This window comes from Epinephelus moara, chromosome 9 (genome assembly GCF_006386435.1).
Source record: "Epinephelus moara isolate mb chromosome 9, YSFRI_EMoa_1.0, whole genome shotgun sequence".
In the NCBI taxonomy this organism is placed as follows: domain Eukaryota; kingdom Metazoa; phylum Chordata; class Actinopteri; order Perciformes; family Serranidae; genus Epinephelus; species Epinephelus moara.
The window spans coordinates 27,927,090-27,946,513 of NC_065514.1; the positions used below are offsets into that span (position 1 = coordinate 27,927,090).

General features: G+C 41.0%; 1 protein-coding gene across 1 annotated transcript in view; it reads right to left on the reverse strand.

The window, feature by feature from the left end:
• Nucleotides 1-2,834: 2,834 nt before the first annotated feature.
• The window catches only part of lamc3 (laminin, gamma 3), a 160,209-nt gene continuing 143,619 nt past the window's right edge, over nt 2,835-19,424 (reverse strand). The window contains exons 18-28 of the mRNA XM_050053336.1: nt 18,624-18,804; nt 17,296-17,540; nt 14,104-14,180; nt 13,632-13,766; nt 10,131-10,350; nt 9,518-9,664; nt 6,992-7,094; nt 5,995-6,188; nt 4,920-5,060; nt 4,707-4,806; nt 2,835-4,190 (exon numbers count right to left, since the gene is read on the reverse strand). Of these exons, the coding sequence (XP_049909293.1) occupies nt 3,928-4,190; nt 4,707-4,806; nt 4,920-5,060; nt 5,995-6,188; nt 6,992-7,094; nt 9,518-9,664; nt 10,131-10,350; nt 13,632-13,766; nt 14,104-14,180; nt 17,296-17,540; nt 18,624-18,804 (1,806 nt within the window). The 3' untranslated portion in view covers nt 2,835-3,927. The remainder of the gene's footprint in view (nt 4,191-4,706; nt 4,807-4,919; nt 5,061-5,994; nt 6,189-6,991; nt 7,095-9,517; nt 9,665-10,130; nt 10,351-13,631; nt 13,767-14,103; nt 14,181-17,295; nt 17,541-18,623; nt 18,805-19,424) is intronic.

Below are 19,424 nucleotides of genomic sequence, written 5' to 3' on the forward strand. Positions count from 1 at the left end.
TTATCACTCTTAGAAAAGAAAAAAAAAAGACAGGTAGCTTTTGTGATACTATGTTCTGACAGTTGTTTTTCTCTCTTTTCTTTCGCTGGGAGGTCGTTTTTGCTGGTGTGTAATTTGCTACATACAATGAAGGGATCCATTATTACACTCACAGCTCTCTCCTTTTAAATGTTATCAACCCTCACACTGTCTGACACACTCATAATTTCCACGCATAAACGGCGACAAATAGGTTCCCCATAAAGATTTTTTTTTTTTTAAATTAAACAAAATTAAATTGCATTTTTTAGCTAGAGTTGCCTCTATTAGGAAAGGGGTGCGCATAACATACTGATAAAGTCAATTAAAAATTCATTCATAAGTTTTTGTATAGACCCAGTTGAATATTGCAATAGTAATGTGTGGTTATCACAAAATCCCATGGCACATCTGGATTGGCATCAAGGCACACCAGCGTGCCATGACACATCATTTGAGAACCACTGCACTATGCCATACAATTGATGAGGTGCAGGATGCTCCTCTTTTTGGTTGCAATGAAAGAATTCAGCAAGTGTCACATTTAAGATGATGTCATGGCAGTTTAAGCTGGTGGCGCTATGAGAATGACACCCAGCATGATGGAGCACTATCCACAGTGGAAAGGAAATAAAAAAAACACTGGTAACAAAAGAGAGTTGAGTCAACCCAAACCATGCAGTGGAAATGAGACATGACATGGGAAGATCGATAAGAATGTCATATCTGTCGTTAGCTATGAAGCTAATCAGCAGGTGATTGGCTTAGCGTAGCATAAAGACTTGAAACAGTGGGGGAACAGCGGGCCTGAATCTGTCCAAATGCCGCCTACCAATACCTTTAAAGTGAACTAATTAACATGTTATATATTTTCTGTTTAACGAGATATAACACTGAACAAAAAATAAAGTGTTATTATCACCATGAGCCCAACAACCACTGGAGAACACTTCATCACACAGTCCCCCCCTCGTAAAAATCACAGTGTGTGGTTTTAACACTTTCTGTTTTTGCACAGATTATACAAATAATATATAAGGTGTTGATTAGTGAGCCGTAGAAGTTCTGGCAAACAGTCTTTAGGGTGTAGTTTCACCTTTTGCTACAGACAAGGGAATGGTATTGATTTTGTTACTTAACTCATAGAAAAAAGCAAATATGCATGTAGTGCCCTGCTACAAATGATACTGTTTTGTTCCTTTAAACATGTGATCAGTTAACAAATAAGTATAATTTGTAGTATTGTTTGTCAAGTTACTGCTGTTGTGAAATAAGTTTAATTAATATGGAGAAGTTCATAATCGTACTTTATTTGGGAAGGTACTAAAATGTCCCATGTTCTGAACGGTCTGTGAATGCCTCATGAAGTTTCCTCTGTTTAATTGAATAACCAGGTGTCAATCTCTTATTAGCCAATCCGTGCCTGTCAAAGTTGAATGTCAACTACCTACCGGATTCTGAGAAGGGGGTGGGACTAAAAAAAAAGAGGAGACGAGGCTCAGGCTAGTAACGGGAGAAACGAGGAAAGGGATAACGACGCAACGAAGGAGCTAGTTGTAAGCTATTTAAAAGTGTTTAATGTTACTGTTGTAACGGAAACTTAGAACCGGAGGGTTTTATTGTGTGTTACCTGGTACAAAATGTAATAGTGAGCCATGTTCGGAGCTCTTTCAGCCGGAAATTATACTTAATGTCCGCGACGCCATTTTCTGTTGTGTGTTAATGCTAGTTAGCCTCGTCCTCGCTAGCTGGGAGAAGAAGGAGACTGTGTGTGTGAGGGAGAATATTTTGCGCCGGGTTTTCTGAGTGAGTATGGACATTTTGTGAACTGGTGACAATATGAACAGTGTATGGGAATGAATAGTGAGTTTATTAGTGTTGTGAATTTCTGCATAGTGTGCCTCAAGTCTACATGCCTGCTGCCTGCCTGCTGCCACGCATGCTACTGCTGCTGTAGAGGGTGCTCGGGACTTCGCTGCCGCCAGAGGACCTGATGTCGCACATGGACGTGTCTTCAGGACTGGTTTCTCCATCTCATCACCTTTCTTCACTGAACCGACGGTTTGAGGAAACTGCTGCTAACCGTTTCTGAATCTCCAAGGATTAGTGAGTACTGAGAAACACTTTTCATGAGGATTCAAATGAGCTCCAACATGCGCGCCAACGACATGGTACCATAACTGAGTTTTACAAAAACCCGGGTATTATTATTTTATTTTATTAAACGACTTAAAGGGTCACCAGGTCATTTTAAAAGGGTGATTGTTTCGTTTTTCTGTCAATAAACATTTTATGTTGTTGCAATGTATATTCGCAGTCGAAATGTTTATTCGTGTTTGAATGTGGTATTAGTAGGGCTATGGTGTGTTAAAGGTATGCATGGGAGGTTGTAAGCTCACATAGACAGTATAGCTATAAAATCAGCTAACCAGGCCTCTCTGCACCCTAGGCAGGGTTGTATGCTCTAGTTACAATAGATATATCCCAAATTTAATAATTTAGTAGACTCCCTCCAATTCGCCTCCCATGCTTAAGGTGTTAAAGTGGTTTGCCGTGACAATTCTGTAGCAAATGAGAATTGAGTGGGAGGGCTACATGCATGTTTCCCAAAATGTCAAACTATTCTTTAACAAATCCTCCAGACAGCATCATGCTCACTCATGTACAAAGGTTAGCAGTGCAGTATTTTAGCACACAAAAGATGAATGTACTCAACCATTTTGTACCAAAAGGAAATTATTCAAGATGTATGCTAATAGATGTTAATCACACTCTGATGCCAAATTCAATTTTGAAAAATCCACAAACACCATGAATGTTTTCCAAGGATTAAATACATTCAATTTATTGTTTTTGTTTTCTTAGCATTCCTTGAACCATCACCTAAACTTTTTATCAGCTGTGAGCAGCTCCTTCATTTCCATTGTGCATTTAACTGTTGTACAATAGTGTCCACTCAGAAGCAGAGATATGTAAGTATGGATAATGGCCCTTTCAAGTATACTTTATAGTGTAATGGTTTCTATGTGAAGGCCTTACACACTCAGAGCATAGTTATAACAAGTAGCTGTCTAACTGGGACACACTGATGAGCCTATGTGTCTAAATCTGATTCCTGATCAGTTATTCAGCATTTATAAAAACAGAACCAATGTGCCTCGTACATAATTTTGGTATACCGTCACTTCTAGAGTCACATTCACAATACAAAGATCATTAGCGTTTACATTTTGATCACCAGGAGCCAGACAGTGTGACCAACGCCATGACCCCAAGACAAGGGATATTTGATCATTTGATAGTGACATGGAGAGAAAGAGGGAACCACAAAAACAAGAGAGGTAGACACTGTAAGAATCCCAAACACAGGTTGTGTGCTGCTGAAGCCTGACCTAAACCCAACTGAGGCCAAGGGGACTAATTGTTAATTAAGCCAGGCTGATGAAAAAGAGCTCAAGTGTAAATGAATGTGTCAGTCTGGAGGAGCACTCAGACACACCTTTTACCCCTACAAAGGAAAATCAGCATTATTTTAAACTTGACAGGGCACTCCAGCAGTTCAGAACGGCTGGTTATTATTATTCATGGTGAAATTAAAGTTCTGATGTTGTTGGTAAAAAAAAAAAAAAAGACAGAGTGGGAGGGGGAAAAAAAAAGGAAGATTAGGTATAAATCATGGGAGATAGTGGAGCAGTCTGTGGCTTTTAGTGGGAATGTGCGTGTGTGTCAGTGTATTGAGTTGTACCTTCGGGCACAGGGTGGAAAGAGGGCAGAATGTAAAAAGCTATAACTGACTTTTTTCAGGCAGAATAAAAAATGACCACAGCCCCCTTTATTAACAAAATCCTCCCAGACTTCTCTGATGTTCAGCTGTCTTATCAGTGACCCAAACCCTGTCATCTCCAATATCTAGCCTTTACCTGCTCCTGTGGCCTGGGGGCAGAACTGAGGCAGGTTTAAAGCAATGTCCCTGAGACTGTCTCTCTCCTCCCTGATCTCCTGTAAGTCCTGTTCAATGAGGGACATCCGGCTGTGCTGTTCCTTAGCGGCCGAATGCAGCTTCTGGATCTTCGAGCTCAGCGTCGGGCTCTCGACGCTCCCGCGAAGCATGCTCAAGCGGCGCGCTGTCTCGTTCAAGATCCGGTCAAAGCGCTCCAGCGGCACGTTCCCATCTGGTCCGGACACACACGAGGGAGGACAGATGGGAGAAGAGGAAGCCACAGACAGAGGCGTCAGAAGTTTTGCAGATTGTGGTTTGTAAATGGCAGGCCCACACCAGTAATTCAAATGATGGATCAGCCATGTGGACCCTAATTACAGTGATTCGGTCATTATCCTCAACATACCCACCACAAAAGTCTTTCTAGTTAAGTCTACAAATTGTTCAACATATTACACAGGAAATGGGTTTGAATGAATAGGTCATATAACAGCAGGTCAGAAATAAACCGCTGAATTATTTTAACACACTGAAATTTACCCACAAAGGGCTCGGCGAACAGCAGTTATTCTTGCTTTACCACAGGGATAAAAATCTGGAAATATTTCCATGTTAAATGAGGCATGAAAAAGCACAGAGCTCTTTAGTGATCTGACATTTAAGGTATAATGAAGATTTATGAGTTTTATAGATATGGAAGACTAAAAAGGAGCCATGGTAAAAAATAATCTATAAGAGAGTGACTTACCAATTTTGCTGATTAGCTCAGTTAGTGTATCAGAATAGGCCTTTAACTGGAGCTTGGCTGCTTCCATATCTTCCTTTACGTGGGTCAGAGACACCTCAGGCTGCAAATGGAGAAGACACACTATAGAAACAGTCTTTAAAGCTCCGCACAGGAAGCATGGGTCGATATGCATAGATTCTGCTGTTCAAATGAGTATATGTCTGTGTTAGGTACCTCTGAGGTGAGCTGGGAGTTGGCTGTGTCAGTTAGCATCTCCTGCTCAGCCAGCTGTTGTAAAGCAGAGTCTATATGGGAGGTCAGGTGAGCAGATGCAGTCCTCGTGTGCTTGGCCTGGGTCAGAATGGCTTTGGATTCCTGCACACAAATAAAGGAGGAATTATAGAACTGAGCAAAGATAAAGGGCAACCAGCTTTTGATAATATTTTGATTACTCACAGAACAAGACTAATGCTGCGTCTCTAATTGGATACTTCTGTACGCAGCTACTTATACTATTTTGAGTATAAAAGGCACAAGATCACCTTGACGCAGACACAAAACAGCCGGTGTAATTAGTTCCTCCTCATCCTAGAAATAATCACACCTTCAAAAACGAGGTGCCATGACAACCACTGTTTTATGGATGACTTATCACCTCAGGGTGTAAGATTTAAGTTGTTACTTGTTCAGTCAAACAATTTTATTTATAAAGCCCAATATCACAAATCACAATTTGCGTCAGAGGGCTTTACAGCATACAGCATTCCTCTGTCCTTTGGACCCTCACAGCTGATCAGGAAAAACTCCCCAGAAAACTATTTTGGAACTATTTCAGGTAATGCAACCCTTAAAATGTTGTAGTGCGTGAACTCTAACCTTAGTTAGTAATTACGGTGAGGCGAGGCTAGGTTTGAACCTAGGCATAACTGGTGGAACTATAGAGTAATGTTTAGCAGGTGTATATAGAAAATGAACTGTGTTTATATGGTGCTTTTATCCCATTCCTATGCGCTCAAGGAGACTTTGGCATGTGGACAGGAGGAGCTGGGTAACGAACCATCAACCCTGCAAGCTAACATTTGTTAATTAGCAATAAACACAAAGTACAGCTGAGGTTGATGGGATTTTCATTAGTTTAGCTGGTATTTGGTTATAAGCAAAGTACTGGATACATTACCAATGTATCCAAAGTCATTATAATTTATCCTGAGGTGAAACATGGGTGTCGTTACCAAATTTCATGACAATACATCCTATAGTTCTTGAGACATTTCACAAAAAAATAAGATCCGCCTATCTGCACACAAACCTTCGCCACAGCATGTGCTGTCTGTTCTGCCTCCTTTGTGGTGTTGCTGGAGTTTTCCAGAGCTGGTTTTAGCATCTTCTCAATATGTGAGACCTTTTTCCTGACATCAGCGAGAACCTTTTCCTCCAGGGGTCTTTCCTTCTTCAGCGCAGCTTTGGTCTGGGCCTGCCGACGGGGCCACTCCCTCACCATGTCTGAATTAAGATTGGAAAAAGGCAGGTAGTAGGATTAAAGGCCCTGAAAACTTAGTTTGAAAAACAGAGTGTTTCTATATGAAATTAAATAGTCTTTACTAAATAAGTGACATTCAAATTTAAAGTTGGGGAAAAAAAAAACTGAGCCCTGCCCACTTTAAATCAGTGAGAAGAGCTCAAACAACATCAACAACGATACAGAAATCTGTCATGTGCAGTAAACAAGTGTTCTAACTTTGCGGAAGATATTTGTGTTCACGTAGGACCCCATTATTCATCGTAAAAAGCTCATTAAGAAAAAATGTTTTCAGAGCCTTTAAGACAGATTCAAGGTTGTCGTGAATTATATAAAGTTTGGCTCAAATAGATCATTGTCTGCTGGCTGAACTTTATTTTCATTATTCATCTTCTGCTCATTCTGTGCTACTTTACTATTTCAGTGAAAGTCTGAGAGACAAAATCACTCCAGAGTTTCTTCACGTAAAATTAACAGGCAACATTTCGTTCATGAATTTGACGCTGTAAAATTACAGAAACATTCCACTCCATTACATTTCCACGTAAGCTGCTGCTGCATTCAATACATGACAATTAGGTCAGAGCATTACAATAGTGATGACATATTTATTATAGTAATACTTCAGTCTGTCGCTCTTATGTTTGTTTTCAGTCTCTGCGCCTGACATTTCAATTTGAGTCGAATAATTTAGCTGGATGTTCAACAGAAACAACAATGCAAGACAGACAGTGAAGAGAGTGACACAAAGAAACAAGATAGAAAGATGGAGAAAAAAGAGACTCACACTCTAGTTCTCTGTGCAGGGCGATGGCGTCTGATTCCACCTCTTTCCCTGTCACCACGGACGACAAAGCCACGACCTTTGCCCCTTGAGCATGTGCTTGCAGCTTGAAAAAGAGACACGTAGGATGGGACATGACCTCAGTGGAGCCAACTGTAGTCAGTGCTTGCAACAACAGATATCAAAGGAAAACTGGTGGGAGGGCAGCACTCAAAGAGTCTACAACCATGCTAGCGGCTCTGTGAGGCTGCACTTGAGCATAGTGGTGCTTTGAGCTAAATGCTAACGATGACATGCTAACATGCTCACAATGTTCATGCTCACTTGCTAGCAGGGATAATTAGAGATGGATCAGAAATGAAAGAGCACACCATAGAGTCATTCCCTGCATCTGTATTACGTGGGTTTCGTCATTTCCTCGCCCCTTTAAGAGACTAGCGGACTAGCGGCAGTTTGTAAGTCAACTCACTCCAATCAGAGAAGTGAATGTGACACAGATGATGACCAATTCTTTCGTCCCATAGTCACCGAAGTAAATACTGGACCATTTTTTTCACAAGCTACATATCTCCCATACATTTCAACACTAAATGGCATTTTTAAGACTGACAAATCAGGAATTTGTTCGAAACCTGTGTCTGTAGTCACGTTTACAAACCAAATAAACCACATTTTGGAACATTTGCAAAACAAAATATGCTCTTTCCCATTCACTATTATTATGTGAATATTGGGAGTTGGTTCATAAATAGTGGTGGCTGGAAAATTGTAATTGTCTCAGCAACACACTCTCACAAGATCTGGCAACAACTGATATGATCTTGTACTCGGTTGATATCAGATATTAAGGAAGCAGATAAAAAAAGAGCTGCAAATTAAGGAGCAAATGTGAAATTTGTACTGTATCTTGAGTTGTATTCGTTTTTTTTTTTTTTTAAAGATATTTTTTGGGGCTTTTTAGCCTTTAATGTATAGGACAGACAAGTGTGAAGGGGGGAGAGAGAGGGGGAGTGACATGCAGCAAGGGGCCACAGGCTGGAGTCGAACCCGGGCCGCTGCGGCAACAGCCTTGTACATGGGGCGCCTGCTCTACCACTAAACCACCGGCGCCCCGAGTTTGATTAGTTTTAATCTGCTTTCATCCATTAGATTTTGGGGGATATACTGGAAGAAATGGAATAACATATTTTCCGTTTTCATTACTGTATAGTCACCTAAGAATAGTTGTGTTTTCGTTACCGTAGAAGGAGCCATTTATATCACATAAGCCTACCAAGCAGGTCCTCTTCCATGGAATCTGCCATTTTGTTTCTATGGTAGCCCAGAATGGACAAATCAAAGTGGCTCTAGATAGGGTCATTGCGTTTTTGCATTGCCCACCACAGTTCCCTGCAGGCTTGGCACATGGGAGAAGTTTCAGGTGGTTGCAATCTGCAGCCTCGCCGCTAGATGTCACTAAATCCTACACACTTGACCTTTAAGGCACCGCCACAGTTATTACAATTCATCTGAGGGGGGACACAAGCACCTCTAACGGGCAAGGCCAAACTTTTTTGATTATGGGCCATATACAGAAAAAAATATAGGGAGTCACAGGCCAAACAATAGTAAATGCCAAGTTGCAGTTACACAGCAAGAAAAGCCCATTTGCCTTAGAAAATTAATTTTCAATAAAGTTATTATTCTAAACAGTTTAACATTTGACTTTAGAATAGATTATTGGTGTGCCGACACATTACAAAAAGTATTTCTCTATCTTCCTTCTTTTCAGGTCCACTGCCATGTTGTTTGAGGTAAATGTATTTTATCGACAAATAATCAATCATTGTAGGTGAAGATGCAGAAGTTGTCTGAGATGACAGTGTCACTGTGTATAAAAAGACTGTGCAATGCACATACAGTGGAAACTATTAGAAATATTGTCAAACCATATTATGTTTTTTTTTGTTTTGTTTTTTTAAAGCTGTTAGCCATTTACAAATGAGCAGGGAGCTGCAGTTGGCCTGTTGAATGATTAGCAACTGCGGCCACCCCTGGTCTATACCAAGCATGAAATTCCATCCAGTATTTGTCGAGATGTTTAATTCAATATTACAAATGTTAGCTTCATGGTGGCACTAGAGGAAAAGTCAGGATTCATCCGCTGGGGACCCTCAATGTTTGTACAAAATGTCATGTCAATCAATATAATAATTGCTAAGATATTTTAGTCTGGACTAAGGCTGCAACTAATAGTTATTTTATTTCTCAATTAATTAATCCGTTGTTAGGTCTTTGGTTTTTCTTAAAAAAAGCACTTAAGCGGATTAATTATGGAATTAGTTTGTGATGAATTTAACAGCTGACAACTAATCAGTTATCAATCATTGTAGCTCTAGTCTGGACCAAACCTACTGACCATCAGACTAACACTGCCGTCCATAGAGCTGCTAGCATGGATAGCAACAACCTTTACATTAAGCATTAAAAATGAAAATTCAATAAACATTCAAAATATCGAGACATAAAGCAAGATGCTGAAGCAGTCACCTCACTGATGTCATCCACCATCTCCAGTTTCTTATTGGCAGTCTGTTTTAGAGGCTCCACCTCCTCTGTGATCTTACTGATGACATTATCTTTGGTCTGAATTTGCTGGTCCAGCTCTCCTGTTTGCTTTAGCAGGCCCTCGCCCCACTAAACAAAAAGCAGAAATACACAACTTTAATGCTTTCATTAAAACAGTCCCATTTGGCTTTCTCTATCCTTTTTGCAAAAACATTCTGCCTTTAATCAGCTATTTACAGAGGGCACATTAGCCCATTTCTATGTCATTTTACAATGTTTTGTCTGCTCAGAGATGCTGCAGTGGTTAATCACCCTCCTCTGGAACAACATGTACCCCCGTGAGCAGCAAATCCTGCCAGAATCCTCTCTCCTGTGCCTACTCAGCTTCTCCCTCTGCTTGCCAATTGTTAAATCAAGAAAAAAGAAAAGATGTAGAGTTAACTGCCCACTTTTCAAAAAACTATGTACTTGTATCTGTATATGAGCCTAGTTAAATGTCCCGGAATGGTTTTTAATATAATATGTGCGGCAATAAAACCGGCTCTAATTAGAATAAAGCTTCAAACTCCATTTGTACCCTGCTGTCCACGCTCACCTCTGTTGTATGGTTGGTTGGTTGTGTTTGGTTGCGCTGTGTTTGTTCATGGTCTGGTGATGCGCTGGCATCTGTCACAGCCAGCTGATGTAAAGATGATGTGATGTTACCCAGGGCAAGCTTTAAACCAGCAGCTTCCTCCTCCAGGGCCAGCTGTTTGGCCACTGTCTCGTTCACCTGCGCTGTCAGGTTCTCCTTCTGCTGCTGCATTTGTGTTATTCTGAGATGAAAGAAAGAAGCAAAGAAAGAGAGCTGAGAAAAGGTAAATTATAATGCACTGTAATAGTCACTTTTAGATATCAGGGTGTCTTCTGTTCATCTGATTTATTATTGTTAAGGTGATGAAAAGAGATACTATGCTGCTGACTCATTAGAGCCTCAAATTTTTCACATCATTCAGTGCATTCAATCTTTAGTTGGATAACTTTTAAAAAGCATTGTGCTTTGCTATATTGAAATCAATATAAATCCATGAACAAGACAATGCAGCTTGTTATAGGTGAGCAAATGGGATTAAAAGATAAGGTGACATTGTGCAAAGAAAGCATGATGGATTCATGAAAGGTGTCAAGCACAGTGCGGTAGATGTTAAAGTGCTATTTCTATCACCTCCGCAGCTGTAATGATAGCCAATCTGCTTTGCCTCAACAGAGCAGATACAGAGAAATTCACAGTGTGTCACTCCAGTTTTTTTTTCAGATCCTGTATTAAGCAACAAGCACATGGCGTTCTCATGGGTAGATAAAAATAATTAGTTTTCACAAGAATTTATTTAACATGTTTGGTAGGATGCTGGAATGCTGGAAGTTGTTTGTAAGTGTATCAATACAACAATGCAGTACTCCATTACAAGTAAAATAAAGTTTTAGAAAAATGTACCTTAAGGTCCAGTGTGTAGGATTTAGGGGGACATATTGGCAGAAATGCAATCTAACTTAATAAGTATGTTTTCTTTTTTTAAAGATATTTTTGGGCGTTTTAGCCTTTAATTGATAGGACAGCTTAAGCGTGAAGGGGGAGAGAGAGAGGGAGGGACATGCAGCAAAGGGCCACAGGCTGGAGTCGAACCCGGGCCACTGCGGCAACGGCCTTGTACATGGGGCGCCTGCTCTATCCACCAAGCCACCGATGCCCCATAAGTATGTTTTCTAAAGTGTATAATTTCTTGAACATAAAAACCCTGTTGTGTCTTGGTACCTTAGAATGAGCTGTTCATATCTACACAGAGAGTGGTTCCTTGCTTACGGAGTCTGCCATTTTTCTACAGTAGCCCAGAAGGGACAAACCAGACACTGGCTGCAGATAGGGGTATTCACATTTTCACTTCAGCCACCGTAGTTAGCAGCCTCTCTCTGACAAGAGTGTAGGAAAAACACAGATTTTTTTTTTTTTTACGTGAAAATTATTAGATGATTTATTCAGTTTTTTTACTGGTTTAAATCACCGGTTCTATTTGTTTTGGAGAGGAGACCTCCGCAGATAATTTGGCTCCCAGTAAAAACCTCCTGAACATCTGGATCTTTAGTTATCAGAGAAGAAGGTGAAATCAGATTAGCAGGTGCTAGGCTAGCAGCCTGTCTCTGACCTGCCAAACAGCATCAGAGAAATTATGATTTGTAATGTGAAACTGCTTTATTAAGTGTTTTTTAACGCTTTTAATCACTGAGTCCATTTGTTTTGGAGAGAAAGGGATCTCTGTGGATAATTTGACTTTTGACAAAAATCTCCTGAACAATGAACACTAAAGGAATTCTAACCAGGAGAGGTCAAACAGGCTGTGAAACACTGCTGTTTTTTTTTTTTGTGTTTAATCTCCTGTAAATAAGAATCTGTGTTGTTGTTAACTTAAAATGAGCCGATTATGATTACATAGGGGGTGGATCTTCATCTACGGGGATCACCATGTTGCACTGCCATGTTTCTACAGTCGTAGAGTGGACAAATCAAACACTGGCATTGTCTCGTTATCTTATCTTATCTCATCGGCCACTATAGTTTGCAGCCCCTCCACAATGAGAGCGTTTATAAAAAAAGCAACTTTTTAATATGAAACAGCTTTATTAAGTGTTTTTACCAGTTTAAATCACTGGGTTAATTTGTTTTGGAGGGACAGAGACCTCTGGATAATTTGACTCACAGTACTCTGAAGGAATTTTTATTTTATTTTTTAAAGATTATTTTTTGGGCTTTTTGCCTTTAATTGACAAAAGTGTTAAATGGGAAGAGAGAGAGAGTGGGGGGATGACATGCAGCGAAGGGTTGCAAGCCGGAATCAAACCTGCGACCGCTGCAGCGAGGCATCGCCTCTGTACATGGGGCGCTGGCACTATCCACTACACTACCGATGCCCTGCATTGAAGGAATTTTAACTATGACAAGTTTCAGATAGTTGAAATCTGCAGTCCCCCTAAATCTTGTACACTGCTCCTTTAAATAAATGTTGTGGAGTGAATAGTACAATATTTACCTTTGAAAGGTAGTGGTGTATTAAGTAGAAAGAAAGTGCAACTACCGAGTAAATAATACAGTACTTTTTTTTATTTAGTTTGTTCTCCTGTGATAAAGCCACACACTTTCATGGTGGTATAATAATGTTACACTACTTCTACATTTGCTGCCACTGAATACAAAAACAGAGCACAATTGTATGTCAAAAGTAAACACAAGTCATTTTAAGTGTTCGAACAAATGTTTTTAAACTACTGTTACTGTTATCTGAGGCCTTGTTACACAGGCCTGCTGTCAGTGGCTGGTTGAATTCCTTTTTTTTCTGATTGGATAGCTGTCCTGTCTATAAAATGCATCTGATCTGCTTAAGTACAACACATGGGAAAATATGGGTGGGAAATGCAATTTTATGCAGCCCATCTGTGCATAAACTGCTCAATTCACGTCCTATAAAGTGACACATGCACGCACACGCACACGCGCACGCGCGCGCGCGCGCACACACACACACACACACACACACACACACACACACACACACACACATATATGCTATACGTACAGCGTACAGCAGTGCTCCAAAGATTAACAGAACTCTCCTGAACCGAGCTGACTACTGTTAGAAGGGGGGTAATCAATTTTGAGTTCCTCGCTTCCTGCTCTCATCATGGCCACCGGAGGGCTTTTTGCATCATTCTGTCTGGCATTCAGGATAATCCTCAGAGCAATCACACGCTAGGAGATGCAGCGAGCGTGCGGCAAATCCAAGAAAGCAATAGGCTTACAGTGGAGAGAAGCTGTCCCCCTGTGGCTAAATGTCTTACTCCTAAACTCCAATGTGCTTTAAAAGGCTGCTGTGAAGAAGAGGACCTTGAGCTGTAATACAGGGATAGGTGCACTTTGTTAGAAATATAATGTTAAAGCACAATAATCGAGGGAGTCATGCAGCCTGTTGGGATTTTGCAATACGGGATGCTTTATGTGAGCGGGAGACATTCTTTCTGCTTGTGCTTGTCTGGGTGGGCGTGTGTTTGGATTAGTTATTGTGCTCACTGCTCCGTTAGGTTCCTGATGTACTCCTCTGTGGAGTTGTCTTGCAGTAGATCCATCAGGAAACCGAAGGTCTGCTCTGAGGCTCTTACTGCCCTGCTGGCTATGGCCTCAATGCGGTCTGCCGTTTCTCTGTGACTACGAGGGATGTAAAATAAAAAAAGAAAGGAAGACAAAGTGAGAGGAGGAGAAAAAAGGAGAAAGTGAGTAACATAGAATAACAGACCATTACAACTGCCTGAGGAGAGATGAAATGGATTTCAGCATCGACGACTTCCCCTCACTGGCTCTCCAGTTCAGATCTCTGTAACTACCACATAATAACGCTGCATACTCTGAGCGGCTGAGGGCATCGATTCACAGTGGCCTAACCATAATGTCAGTGACAAGCTTAAAGAAGGAAGCAAGGAAACACGGAGTTCCTAGGATAACTACAGTGGCCTTCTCTTATAATTGGTCAATTGACTTGACTTACCTTCTCATTAGGGCCTGTGAGTCATTGACCATAATGTTCCATTTGTTGGGTCCTGACACCACCTCAAAAGGAATGATCTATGAAAAATGGTATAGAGGAAAAGCAGCATATTGAGCAGAGATGAAAAAAATATATTTTCGCTTTAAAGAGACTTCAAACTGTTTCAACATGTTCAATTAAGTTATGTGAACTATAGTCTCTATCTCATATTTGAGGTAATTGTCACACTATGGATGACAGGACAGTTTGTTTTTCAACCCAGTGATGTTTGCTCAGAGCATTTTGCCTCTGTGTGAAAGCTGATATTAAAGGTAGTTAATTTAAAGTGGGCCTGTATGAGGTTCTTATCTACAGTCAGTGTATTACCTACAGAAGATGTCGGTCAGCGCCTGTGTTTGGAGAAGCAGACAGGAGTACCACCAGGGAAGGTAAGCAATATACTGGTGTGAATGGAGGTCAGCAGCAAAAGGTATTTTAGCCACTTAAAGGAGCAGTGTGTATTATTCAGTGGCATCTAGCAGTCTGGATTGTAGATTTCAACCAGCTGAAATTTCTCCCATGGGCTTAGAGTAAACTCCTTATTATGATGCCTTTAGTGTTCACTGTTCAGGAGGTTTTTAGCAGGATGGGAACTATCTGCAGAGGTCTCTACTTCTCCAAAACAAATGGACCAGAGGATTTAAACAGGTAAAAAACCCTGAATAACGCAGTTTAACATCACAAGTAAGTGTTTATCTGATGTAATTTTGGCTCATCGCAGACGCCCCTAGCCCAGCACCTGTTAATGTGTGCTCACCTTTTTTCACTGCTAACTTTAGATTCAGATGTTCAGGCGATTTTTTCCAGGAGCTAAATTATCCACAGAGGCCTTTTCCTCTCCAAACAAATGGACCCAGTGATTTTAACTGATAAAAAGCAGTTTCACTTTAAAGAACAAGTGTTTTCCCCTACACTACTCATTGTGAAGAGGCTGCTAACTACAGTGGTTGACATGAAAATGCGACTGGCCCTGTCTGGAGCCGTTGTTTGGTTTGTCCACTCTGGGTTACTGTAAAAAACATGGCGATCTCCGTAGACAAGGCTTTGCTCCCTATATAGATATGAAGGGCTCATTCTAAGGTAACAAAAACACAACAATTCTTATTTTCAGGTGATTATAGATTGAAGAAAACATACTTATTATATTATATTCCATTTCTGCCAATATATCCCTCTAAATCCTACACACTGTGTCTTTAAAATAAGGCCTACCTAAAAAAAAATCTGTATCAGCCTAAGTGGATGCTATATTAAAGAAATCTTCACAGCTGTACCTTGCTGTCAGACAGCCCTTTCCTTTGGCACTACATTTTCTCAACCTTAAAACTTCCATATTCCTCCACATAAGTACAACTATGCCGTGTAACTGCAGGCCAGCTTTTTGACTTTCAGCGATTGATGAAGAGACAACACAAGAAAATTATAAAAAATATTATGACAGCAATGACAAAATGCAGTTCACTGTGGAGACAAAAGGATACCCTTGGGAATGAGAGTATACAGAAGACGACCTTTTGCAGAGGGAGACCTAGTGGGCTGAAAAAAGAGAGAGAGGAGGCGCTTCTGTGGAAACCGGAGGCCCAGAAAGAGCAGAAGCTAACTGTGAACTGTACATGCATACTCACAACCCAGTGAGCTACTGCTGCCATAAGTGAGAAACAACTTAAGGATCTTTCTGAATTAGAAGATGCTAGTGCTTTACACTTTACTGGTTGTTTGGTAAGTTGTTTCACTTTTTTGTAGGTACTTATTGTACTTTCACCCGATGACTGGATACAGCAGTGCTCTGTCTCACGTATTTAGCAGTGGTTTTACATCATCTCAGCAAATGTCGAGTTGTCTCAGTCTTGCAGGTGGAGTTTTTATGTCAGTGCAACAAGCCGCAGCTGCTTTCTTTTTTTGTTTGAACAGCCTGGACAAACCCAAGCACGCACCATCTTTGAAATCTTTAGAAAAGTGAAGTTTTGTCTCGGTCGGATTGTGCAACAGCATTGTCTGACCTTAACAGCTGACCTGTGATGTAATACAGTGCATGCAGTTGCAACAGTTGCGCCTAGGTGCTGTCTTCGGTTGGGAAAATGTAGTGCCAAAGGAGAGGGCTGTCTGATGGCAAAGTAAAGCCGTGGGAGCATGCCAACTACCATCTAGTGTAGTTAATACTGTGACTATGGATAAGTATCTCTTACAGCCCACTTTGAAAAGTACAAACTATCCCTTTAAAATCTGGGCACAGGTTTTTGAATATATATCTCAGTGTAGCTGTTCACTTTGCTGGATTTAGATTGCTTTTCCGGACTGCAGTCGTGGGCAAACCTCAGAATGGTGTCCTGTGGATTGCTTTAATTCTGCAAATAATGAAACTCATCTAATGAACCTCTACACTTAAGTATTCAAAAAGGTTCAAAGCAGGGGCATGCGGAAAATAAATCCCCTCAAGTTTTGTCCTGATAAATGTAATGTGTATACAGTCAAATGCAGAATGCTTCCCCGAGTGACATTTAATTTGAGAAAATGCAAATAAAAATGGGAAAACTGAATCAACAATTGACACTCTTGCATTTTTTTTTTCTCTTCATTTTGGGTGGCTGCTCTGCTTATTAATATGGAATTAAATTGCTGCCGCTTCAGGCTTACCCGAGTGATAAGGGCTACGGAGGTACAGTGTGTCTGTGCACACAGGCACACAATCGGAAATAGAGAGTTATATATTGGAAAAACAAGCTCTCTCTCATCTCCCAGAAACCTAAATAACATGGCAGCAGTATCCATAATAGATTCCTGCAAAGCATCGTGGGGAGGACGTGAAAAAGTTGTTAATTTTAGCGTCCTTCAAACATTCTTTGGATTTTCCTTTGGAGGCAGAAATTTGCCAGGTGGAGGGAGGAGGGTAGTGGAGGTGTGAGAAGTATTGTTTTGCTTTGGGGGATCTTTGTGGATCTATACAGAGGAGCTCCACAAAGAGCAGTAAACTGCAGTATCCCATAATAAGGACAAAAAAATCAATCCTGTTACATACAATATCAGCTTGTGGCCTGGGTGAACACTTACACTGTAGCTACCCTCAGCATTTAATGCATAGAATACCTGGAACATATCCTAACTATGTGGACCATTAATACAATGCTGAAGATGAGATAGGTTTGATTTGCCTACCATGTTGTCCAGGTCCAGTGTTGCCTGCTTTAGCTGCGTCTGTGACGCTCTGACCATGAGCGTCGTCTCTGTGAAGGTCTGACACACGCCCCTGCTCCCTTCATCCTTCCTCCTCTCCTTCCCCTCTTCCTCTGTCATGCTAAAGCTGCAGTTCAAAGTAGATGTAATGCCATGCAGCTGGGCTAAGAGTGCGCCTGTGGAAGCTTCTAGCAAGGAAAACTGTTTTATGAAGGCCTCCCGCGCTTCTGAAAGAGCAAACGACACAAAACAAATAAAACCACATTAAGTCCTTGGCAGATTATTTCACCAAGAATATCATTCTTTTGATGCTTTGCAGCTAGAATGCTGTATTTCAACACATCTCTCTAATTTACTGTGTGAATTCTCATCCTTTCTGTCTAACAGTTTATAGTTGGAAAAACCAAAACCTTGTAGGATTCTGTCCAGATGTTAACACTTTTGTCACAGTCTCACTTTGTATTCAGTGGAGTCTGACTGATACTAATTAGTACAATATGTCTGGATGTTTGTTGCTTCATTTTGTGACACACTTTGCTTGTCTCTTTGACTTTGTGTCATATAAAATGAGAGATAACAAGTGTGTGTGTGCCCCAGTGTGAGCTGTTTGGCCTCTGCGTGCCCGCTCGGTAAGCCTGTCGCTCCCACATACTCATTAAATCATTATTGGGCCACCCAGTGTTGTAAAGAGCATGGCTGGTAACTATACGTGTGTATGTGTGTGTAAGTATGTGGGTGTTGGGATGGGGAGGTTGTTAGACAACCGTTATCGTGATTGCAACTATAATCATAATAAACCAGGGATTAGAGATGCACCGCCTGTCATATAAATAGTGATTAAGTTGGTCACACGGCGCCTTGTTCTATATTGTTATGATTTGTCTCCATTTGGCCTGTGCAGCTGAGCCTGTAAGCCCTTTCCCCTCCAAAGATAATGAGGATATATCAGCATTGTGTTAAAGTAATTGGGAGAGGTTTGTATTGTTGCCTGCTCCCCGATTTAATCGCTTTGTTGTGTTGTATCTGTAACAGTGTCACACTGAGGAGACGCAGACAGAGCAACAGCCCCTTTGCACAACACCGTGGGTGGTTTCACGTCAAATTTCTTAGCCATGCCTGCTGGTTCTCGTATGTACTGATCTGGCATGTTATCATCTCGCAGCCAAAATGTGACACAATCATTACAATGGCGCATAAGCGAGCTTCTCACAAAGCAAAGGCTGCCAAGTGTCTCTTGCGTGACCACATAGGAGACATTAAAAGGAGTGACAGGCCAAGTGGAATTATCTTGGCTTCTTGGCTGCTGTTACCTTGGAAGGCCAGAAAATCCTCCAGAGCATTGGGTAGAGTATCCTCCCTCTGGTGCTCATGCTCATAAAGCCTGGCCATGTGATACTTCAGCAGGTGGTGCTGCTTCCCAAATCTACCTCGGCAATCAAAGTGAGCCAGCAGCTTCTCCAAATCCTGCAGGCGAGTCCTCAGCTTTTCTGCCTGTAATAGCACCCAGATTTATCACTGACAGTGTCAATGAGAATACAGATTTTTGTGAGACCAATAAAACACAGGGCTGTGACGACAACTATCACAACAAAATATATATCCATCCATCCTGTATTTATTTATTCAGACACAGGGATTGAGATAGGACTTTTGATTCTTGGTACACCGTGACATCAAAATGTAGTATTTCAACAAAAGCAATGAATAAATGAATACCAACAACAGGATAAGGATAAAACACGGTTTTCATATCCACATCCACTCACACTATTCTCTGCGTAGCATGTGGCCAGAGGAAGCATTCTAGCAGATAACTGGATTAGACTTCTCAGAGAATGCAAGACCAGGTCTGGAAATGGAATAAAGGTGCTGTGATTGGCACCAATTTGTTGACCCTGGAAGTTAAATGGTCCGGATCTATATAAAAAGAGCCTGCAATCTTTCTGCGATCACACCTTTTTCAAACAAGGAAGCATGCTGCACGTGTTGCGCATGCGGTTTTGAGGTGTGCCCTTTGGTGGAAGATGTATCTGTGATTTACGTGGTAAAAATTAGAAACCAAGGTGTTAATAAATACACATCTAAAGTCCCATCATTTTAGCACCAGGAAC